Source organism: Poecilia reticulata, linkage group LG19, assembly GCF_000633615.1.
Source record: "Poecilia reticulata strain Guanapo linkage group LG19, Guppy_female_1.0+MT, whole genome shotgun sequence".
Classification (NCBI taxonomy): Eukaryota; Metazoa; Chordata; class Actinopteri; order Cyprinodontiformes; family Poeciliidae; genus Poecilia; species Poecilia reticulata.
The window spans coordinates 10,118,914-10,129,022 of record NC_024349.1 but is presented as its reverse complement, the minus strand read 5'-3'; the positions used below and the strand labels follow the sequence as shown (position 1 = coordinate 10,129,022).

The 10,109-nt window shown below is 38.2% G+C and overlaps 1 protein-coding gene across 2 annotated transcripts in view; it reads right to left on the bottom strand.

The window, feature by feature from the left end:
- LOC103481456 (SPARC (osteonectin), cwcv and kazal like domains proteoglycan 2) overlaps positions 1-10,109 on the bottom strand; it is a 68,003-nt gene that overhangs the window by 34,044 nt on the left and 23,850 nt on the right. The window contains exon 2 of one of the 2 annotated variants that reach the window (XM_008436902.2): positions 7,559-7,851. In XM_008436902.2, the coding sequence (XP_008435124.1) occupies positions 7,559-7,735 (177 nt within the window). In that variant the 5' untranslated portion in view covers positions 7,736-7,851. Of the gene's footprint in view, positions 1-7,558; positions 7,863-10,109 lie in introns of those variants that run through there. The other variant, XM_017310809.1, reaches the window with a different exon arrangement.

Below are 10,109 nucleotides of genomic sequence, written 5' to 3'. Positions count from 1 at the left end.
ATATTCATTTATTCTGTTTTACCAACAGTTTTCAAATCATTAAACAAATTTGACAAACAGAAAAAGATCATCTAAGTAAGAGAATCTGTTTCAAATGATGATTTCGTTTATTACCAGAAACAAGAAGTCTAAGTCAATCTGTCTGTACGTAAAGAAGTTAAATCCTCCAAAAGCTAATTAAAGGCTGTACCTCCCCTGGCAGCAACAACTGCTATCAAGCATTTGCATAGACTGGCAATGATTTATGGGTAGCTGCGGATGAATTATGGCCCAGTCTTCTTTGAAGATTTGTTTTAAATCAGGCACAGAGGAGGCCTGCTTAAGGTCACACAAGAGAATCTGCATCAGAATGCAGTATGGATATAATAATTTGTGCATGCTTAGGCAAACAAAATCTAAATGTGATGTTCCTCTGTGTCGTTACATTAAAGTCACACTCATGTGAACTGCACCCAGACGTAACAGTTACACAGACCACAATTCCTACAAATCTCCTCCTTCCAATGAGGTACAACTGTGCCGCTCTAAATTACATTCACCCAAGGGGAATTCATCAGAACATGGATATGTGCAGGGCACCTTCAAATCAGAAAGCTAATAATAAAAACACCTGAAATACAGGGAACCGCATACCGGAGGACTGCACTGACCTTTAATAACAATCATCCACGTTCACCTGAGGATAAACTGTGAGGCCTTTTATGCAAATCTGTGTTCTTCATTTTACCTCATTCTTATGATGCATTGGGGTCATATTAAAGGCTCTAAAATTATCAGCATTATCATGTCAAAGAATATTATTTCAGATTACATTTACATCCCATGCAGCCAATATTGCTTTATTAACTAGATTTTTTTTTGTTTCCTGATGTATGATGGATGATTCTTTTGTCTGCTAGTAACCTTTGATGATGTATGAAAAATAATAAACATTTTTATCAAGAAGAAACTTGCTCAACTGATCAAGCTGACTGAGTGTGGATGAATGAAATATTTTGCTCTCATTTGCTGTATTTGAGAGACTTTATTATTTTTTCTTTTCTGTTACATTTAGGATTACTTCTACTACTTATTTTGTTTTACTGAGTTAGAGACAAGTAAGAACAAAACGTGAAAAGAGTAAATGTCGTTTCAATTGACTTTATTTTCAGCTCTGCACTGTGATTTCCAATGCTAAGCATTTAACTGACTGCCCCTCAGAAAGCCCTGCAAAGTTCGTGAAAAAGGCTAAAAAACAATTCATTGTTTCATCACCAGCTAGTGAGAAAGCAATAAAACAGTTCTGTTTGTTTGTCAAAATTCTGGATCATCTATCGAATCTTGGGTGTGCCGTCATGCCAGCTATAAGCGAAGACAGATTCACAGAGAGGCAGTATTTATCACTCTGCCTGCAGCAAGGCGTAGAGGGGAGCTTCACGAGTACAGAGACAACTCAGGCAGATGCCACTATAAATAATGCATGAACAATGGAGCCAGAAGAAGAGCCTTGGAACAGCTAATTATTCAGCCCGACATTTTCAGAAACTCACATCGAAGTTAGCAGCTGAAAAAGATGGAACTCAGGCCGTCACTGCTGCTGCTAATTCTGCTGCTGATTTGTGTGCCTCCACACTAATGTCAGCTCAATTAGGAAATGTATTACTCTACAAAGATGTTTTCCTATTACAACAAACAATTTTCTCACAATTGGCCAAATACATAAATTGAAATTTGTTGTTATGTGACAAAAATTGGAAAGGTTTAAGGAGTATGAATACTTTTACAAGTTTTTTGTATTTTTTTGAGCGACATAAATTGCTATCTGGAGGGGGGAACTTCTCTACAGGAGCAACACAAAGCATTGTTTATACTCAATTAAGAGCCACCCACACGTGTGGTGGAAAGACAGCAGTATCTCCTTCTCTTTCCCTCTCTTTTGCGTGTGAAAACTGAAAGTTTGACGGGTCGATCTTCAGATAGCTATCCGCTTATTTAAGTGTCACGGTTTTCTCCCCAAACATAATTTCCACCCGGCGATGCGGCACTCTATCAAAACTGGAAAGAGGCCTCATAATATTCACATAATCGCATACATCCTCCGTGCTCTAACTTTTCATATCTGTAATTACAGTGGCCATTAGCACTGAAGCATAAATCCTGCGGGAAGCTAATAAATGGTGGAGGATGATTACGAGAGCTGAAAACCCTCTACTGACAGCGGCTCTTTGAGCTGAACGAGCTCACTGTCAAGATGCAGCAACATCTTATTTGCTGGAAAATAGAGCCGTCCCTGTTCCTCCATTTATCAAGACTTCAATCAGGAGTGACCTGTTGAAGGGTCAGTGAACGAGCCGCTGATGATGTCTCGTTTATAGGAGCGTGCCATAAATAATGCGTATGAAGCAGGTTGGTTATGGGTGTTTAATTGGGAGTTAATTAGTGACTTTCACAGGACATGAGAGAATTCAGTGGAATAATGTTTGGCACAACACTTTGGCCTTGAAGCGGCTTTTCACTGGAACGCATAATAACGAGTAATTTCTGTTTCCTAAGAAGTTTAAATATCAGAGTTAGTGTTAGTGAATCAACCCTTTTTTAATTAAAAAAAACAATATTAATGCTTCATTTATATTTCAGAGTATATTTATTTTCTAAACAATATAATAAAACTGGACAACCTTATGATTTCATTAATCTGGACGTGGAGGCACCAATGAAAACCCAAAGCCAAATTGTTCTCGACCTTAAAATGACAACAAGGGCAAAAGTAAGTAAAATGATCCCGTTGGACTCGGCCAGGCAACCTATATAATTGAGGTTGTTAATGATGTCTAACTGTTGCAAAAGTTAAAAATCCCTACAGTTTTTATATCATTATGAAATAATTGAGTGACTAAGCAGTAAACCATGTGCAAATATATGCAAATTAAAATTGAATACACTTAACGAAATGAGACAAAATAACGTGACTAAACTTCAGACACTGGCATTCCATAATTTGAGTGGAATAGAAATAAGATAATTTAATCATTTAATTTGATGTTGGTAGGCAATGTGTTTCAGAAGAAATAACACTTCTTCGGGAGCTTGAAAAAGTGTTAGAAATTTCTGAAATTGCTCCACAGCAAGCCTTGGAAAAGAACTGAAACTGTTTTGTTGAAAAAAAATAACCATCTGTTTCGTCTAGTAAATCATTGACTTTAGAACCCAGAAACCATGCCAAGTCTTTGCTGATCCAGAAGAAATAACAGTTGGAACGGAGAAAGGCTCGAAAAACAATTCAATGTTACAAAATGAATCAGTTTATCAGCTCTGGTCTAGCGCTTAAACTGTTGTAGACAGTTAGACAGGACAAGAGAAACGGAACTGGTTTATGCATCTTCCAAACATCTCAACATGTAGCTGAGATATATGAAAGCCTATGTACTTTGAATTGTTTCAATCCAAAATCAATGCACTGTTATTATTCTCCATATACGGCTGGAACAAGTGACAATGCAGAGATAATATGTCATGCTACAATATTTGCTTTGCGAAGAGGCAGACAAAACCACCAGAGTAAAGTTAATAAAACTACAAATCAAGTTATTTCCGTGCACCAATAACAGAGAAATAACATCAGTAATTAATTTTAATATCTAAAGGAAAACAGTAGCCAGCTGAAAAAACATCTTCTACATTTCCACCAGTAAAACCATGGCTGGCACTGACCAGGACTCAACCCTGGCAGGTGGAAATCTTAAACAGTGCTCTTTAGTGGGCTAAGAGTCTGCAGAGCTTCTTAATGAGGTCCCTATCTGCAATGCTCAGAGAGATGGGAGAATCTGGCTGAATAAAAAAAACAACACAGCAATTTATTTGAGCAATGGTGTGAGAGCTTCTTAGCAGGTTCACTCAGATATACCATACAAAGCAGACAACTGTCAAATAGTTATATACAGCATTTAAAAATGAATGAGACTGCATTCATTCTTAAGACTAGGCACTTCATAGCAGTTATAAGATCTTCAGTTGCAGACCCTATAACTGCCTCTGAGTGAAGAGTTGTAGGTAGAGGCAGAGCAGCTCTACTTTTGGACGGACAGACGGATGGATGTGCTGTATTTATCATGTCATGTCAACAAGGACTTTTTTAAAATCCTGTCTTCATTTCATGTAGGTACAAATCCATCTGTTTTTCACACCTCGTATTTATCGAGAAGGTAAACAAATGCAACCTTCACATTTCAGACGGAGTATTTCAATGCCCCGGACAGCAGATTACAGTCCTGTCTGAGCGCAAGCTAGCACTCCCATCTGTTCACAGCATCACATCTCCACATATGCTGCAGTCAACCCTTCTCCTTTTTCTTCCTTTCCGTTTTGTTTGATAACGAAGATGGATTTTTTTAAAAACTTTTCTTGACTGAAATGCCACCATTTCCCGAACAAGAGGTCATGATGCTACAGTGCAGCATTTCACCAAAGACGTTGACATTCAAAAACCTATCGCATCCGTGACTTTTCAAAGGAAATTCGCTGTAGATTAATAAAACTTTAATGAAACTAATCAACAGAGGGGTTTTGTTTAATTATTATTTGACATTTAGGAGAGTCTGTTGGATTCCGGATGTACTAAAGTCAATTTAATCTGACAACCTCTTAAAAATCATTAGGATTTTCTCTAATTGCCATAGAGTGTGTCATATTATCCAGCAAGATACTCGAAAATCATGAGGTTAAAGCAGAATTTTCATGGTCTTAAGTGTTATATTCATTTATTTTAACATTTTAGTTGGATGAATTTCACACCCATTTAAAATCTTTCTCATTTTTTTTAAACACTGCAAAGTAAATTGTAAGTTAAAGTCCTACCAAACATTGTATATAAGGAATATCTTGACCAGGGTGTGTGATATTTGCTAACTAGTTCCTGATTCAAAAACAAAGGAGCTTCTCAATAAACTAAAATATAATCAGAGATTTGATATTTATTTATTTCAGTGACAAAATTCAAAACGGAAAACTCATAGATTCACTTTATTCCAGTTAATTTCAATGATTATGGCTTAATGACAATAACAACTCACAATTCAACTCATTACAAAATGTTAATGTTAAATGAAACACTTGAAATATAGGCCTCAGTGTATACAATAGATGAGTTTCACTTTTTCTGAGCTCATTTGCTAGAAGACGTTAACTTTTTAATGATATTGTAATTTGCTGAGATACAGCTGTACAAGCACTCCCTCTTAAACCTACGATATTCATTAAGGACAATAAATGGTCTGACCCACTCAGCCTCGGTCAAAATGTTCCAGAAGAAAATCCTGTTTGCCTTTTCTAATTTGAAGTGGACTAGAGGTAAATTTTACAGCCAAGAACAAATGTACTCAGGATATTGTGGGTGGGCATGCTGCCAGAAGCCCCCACCATGAGGCCTCATCCCAAATCTGTTCAACCCTTCAGTTCGCCAAACACTCATCCAAACAGACAGGTGAGGCACACCGCTTCGAGCACCGGGAGGGGTGATATGCAAATTTGCTTGGTGGCTGAGATTTGCGATTCAATTACAAACTCTCTTGAGACCCAGTTGTGCGGACATCGCGAGCACCCTCACGTAGCACCGAAGGCGGTAGAAGACGCTGGAAATTTTCTCTGGCCGACACTGATAAGACTATCTGCCTGAGCTGATATTTCCCAGCAGTGAGATCAAACAGCTGCTGGGTGTTAAGGTGGAGGCTTGCACGGATTTTAGACTGCTCACCGGCTTCTCCAAAGAGATCTTAAACATGAAGTTTATGCCACGGATTCGTCGGTCTTTTGTCACACTGAGGTCACCTTACATCAGACTATACACCCTGAAATACTGAGATGGGTTTATGGTTCCTAAGAAAAAAAAATGCTTCTCTCAAAACACTTAAACACAGTAACATACAAGTCAATTCAGTCATTACATTAGAAGATTTCAGGTAAAAATAAGTGACAGCATAACTTAACCTAGCAAGTTCTTTCTACCTTTCGATTGTTTTTATATGATTTTCTTACATGTTCTGTGTCCAGACACCCATATTCAAGTGTAATTGGGAATTCAATTGGGAATCAGGTCTATCTGGAAAAACCTGATAAGTGCTTTTTAAAGAAACTGATCTTCCAATCGGATTTTACAAAGAATTAACAAAATATCAGTTGTAAATGGCCTTAACTGGCAGAGACATACCTCAATACTTTCTCTCTTGCTCTCGATGAAGGTGGACGCTTTTTTCCTCTGCCCATGCCTTTTGTCCCTGCCCACGCCTGCCCTGCTTCCTCTGTTTTTGTCCTGTCTTTTTCTATATTTTTGGAGCCTCTTTGCACATCATCCAAATCTACAAATTATGGATCTGGTCAACCGATCTCTCAATGCAATTGATGAAATTTTCGACGAGAAGTCTGGGCACAGGAGAGCACTCTTGTCCTGCGGGGACACACCCGGCAGGATTCACCCTGGATTTATTCAATATAACAGGATTTCTGCTGTTTGGAGCTTGTGGATTCCTGGATTATTGACAAATTTGTGACGGACTTGGCCGAACTAGCGAACACTCAGACTGTTGGTGTGGACAGAGACGAAGACTCTAAAACTCACTAACGAGTTGGAATCAATCTTGTAGAAGTTGCTAGATTCGGCTCAGTGGAAGACCAAACTAATTTGGATGATTGGGAACTGAGATGTATCAGAGAGACTTTAGAGAAGATTGAAACTTATAATCTTCCCGACCTAAGACATTCTGTTTCTGAATTGGCTTTCCCCATGTGGCCTTGGAAGGGCTGCATATTTCTAATCTCYTTGAAGATATGTAAACACAACGCTCTTCCCACCTCACCCCCTCCTGTTTCCATGGAGCTGTGGAGCTGAGCACTCCCAAGGACATCACTCCTCAATAACAAACACCTCTATCGGACTATGCCAGGGGCCACAGCCACCTAGTTTCATGGCCGCCTTCACTCATGTCTTAGTTTTGCCCCTTTATTTTGTCTGAATGTTGCCATCTGCCTTAATGTGTCCTTTCCTCTTTTCCTTTGGTTATTTTGTTTGTATTTCCTTTTAACTCATGTAAAGCACTTTGAATTGCCCTGTTGCTGAAAATGTGCTATATAAATAAAATTACCTTACTTTCAAACGTCTGGCAGCTTTACAACTTAGGACTAAAGGTGGTTCTAGAAAATCTAGGCTCAAAGGGGGAGAATGCATCTTCTGACGTCAAAAATGAGAGAAAGACGTATGATGTATGATGTCTCCAGTTTACATTTATGTCACACTTTGTATATAGTATCTTTTATATATGTAAAAAGGGTAAAAGTGCGTAAAACCATCACATTCATTAGTTCGGAGGGGCGCGGACATGGGAGCGCGCGCTTATTAGGACTTGCAGTCATGTCTAAAAAGATGAAAATTATCATCTCTAAACATTTTTTTCGTAGCGACTAATGCGGATTAAAACGCAGTGTTGTGTGTGTAGTTTTGGGTGAGAGTGAACTTTGCGGCTTTACCCCACCAGGTGCATCCAAAGCGCCAGTGCGGAGCTATAAAGGCAGAAGAAAATACGGCACTCACGTCTCTGAAGCGATTCCAGTGTTTGGTCTTACGGCTGTACTGAGAGATGGTTGACAGCCATTGCTCATCTTCCATGAAATTCCCGACTCTCGCCGTCTCCTTCCCACTTTTCGCGTCCACCTGGAGCGAGACGCCCACCAGCAGGTACAGGCAAGCCACGGTTCTCACAGCCTCCATCGTGTTAGTCAGGTCAGCTCGGTTTGGGATGTATCCTGCTCCTTCTGCTGCTGCTGCTGCTTTCCTCCAGTCACTGAACCACACGCAGGATTCCTGCTGCTGCCTCAACGCATTGACTGGAGAGGAGAGAGAGGAGAAGGAGAGGCAGGGAGGGAGGGAGGAGAGTAACGAAGAGTCCCAATACTGATTCTTTATTTTTGCTAGTTTCCTTATTTCAAAGGTTTATTTTTATGAGCGGAACCTTCAGCTGCATATGAAGCACACAACCGGATCTTGAACCATTTGAATACCATCAGGTGATTTCTTGTTTCAGTTGTTCAATTAAAAAAAAAAAGTCCAATCTTGTACAAGATAGTGAAAAAAAGTATTTGCCCCGTTAAAAATTTGTTTCTACTTTTTTGTAGCATTGCACACTTTTCTAGTAAATACAAGTAGTTTTCAACTGATGATTTAATATGCTAAGGGGAAAAAACTATCAAAATATGCAAAAAAGTAATTTCCCCCTAAACCTTTTGCAGCTACTATCAAGAATTTCCGTGAGCAACGAGTCTCTTAAATCTGTGTGGAGAAACGTGTGAAAGAACTTTGGTTCACTCTTACTTGCACAATTGTTTTAAATCAACTCAGTTGGATGTCACACTACTGTACATTAACTCAGTCATACTTCAAACAAGATCAAATCACTCTAAAAACACCCAGAGGTAGACTTGCTGATGGGGTCTGGATTATCATTTTGCTGCATAATCCTAGTGTTCTTGAGTTTAAATTAAACGGATGGCTGGACGTTCCCTTTCAGAATTTTCTGCTTGGGAACAGAATTTATGATTTCATTAAGCAAAGTCAATGCCTTGGATCAAGGCATTGACTTTGCAGCAATCCCTCATTTGGAGTTAATATGTGGCAACAGTGGATTAAGTCATGAACTTCGTGGCGACAGTAGAAAAGAAAAACCTTTAGTGTAAACAGGCACATAATTCAATTGAATGGAGGTTTGAGAATCTCAAAAAACACGAAGGTTTGAGTAGACATTAAAAAGAAAACGTGACTGTTCATTATTCATGGAACAGTGAGAAACATGTTGCTTTAAAATGCGTTGGAATATTCAATAAAATCCTTACGCATGTGAAGGTGAATTGATTTTCACAGCTCAGCCAAAGAGCAGAGAAAATATGGGGAAAGTGAAGAAGTGATGTCCAAGCTGGTCTTTCCACACTGCTGAGGGGCGAGACTCCCATGAGGCCAAGAGGCAAATGAGGTTCAATTTAGCTTAAAATGAGCTCAGTTTCATTCCTAATTGTGTTCATTAGCAGCAGAGGAAGAAATATAAGAGCTTCTCTACAGAGGTTTCAAAGTAATCCCTATCATTATTTTTCTGCTAACTGTACTGACAAGCAGGTCTTTAACATGCACTGGGGGAAAAGCTTGTGATATGGCTATTTTGGGAAGGGAAATTCAGACCTTATAATTACTATAACATTAATTGACTATCATTTAAAGATTAGTAATTGAGTCAAACACTCAGTGTTGGGATACAATGTTTTTATTTGCGGTGGTTCATACTGGCCTTGAAAGGACAAATGAAAACAAAAACACAGTGGGAATGTCTTTTTTGTTTTATTTTCCAGGAAATGGTAGCATGCTGTGTAAAACCTAGCTTTCTGAGAGAAATCTAGTAAAGTACAATTCTAACATTTATCTTTTATCTACTTGAGAGCTGAGAGAGCTGTAAATATATGAAAACTGTCCAAAGTGACAATGGATCCCTTTGGGTGTTTTTCTGGTTAGTGCTTTGTTTGTTAATTCACGTGGGTTTTAAATCAAAGTTCATGATCAGCATAGCTGGCCAAATCTGTATAATAATATTCACACTTTGACCACAAAACTGATCAAACACCCAGAATAGACTATTCACTGCAATATTTATGTAGTATTGCGTACAAAGCAACAATTTTAAACTGCTTTTTTTTTTGTTTGTTTAAATAAAAGTTTTATTGTGTATGTAATAAGAGGTAGCAGTTGGCAATAAAACTCAGTATTTACAAATCAAGCAGCTATATATTTATTTGTCATTTAAATTCCATTGCATTGTTTATTAATGTCACTTTGGAGTTATAAGCAAAGATGTGCCTTCTAGGGCAAAAATATGCATTATGTCATACTGCATTTTAAACCGAGAATGAATTTTGGTATTCAGATTCACCTGTTTATTATTAAAAGGCTTATAAGACAGTATACAGTTCATTTAAAAAATAAGTAACACTGACTTAAACTTAATTTAACCAACATATTACTTGTTTTCTTATGCAGATTATAATTTTTATTAACCTATGTTTAGGTTCTGTATGTTGGGTCAGACCTAGAGCCCAATCTTGTG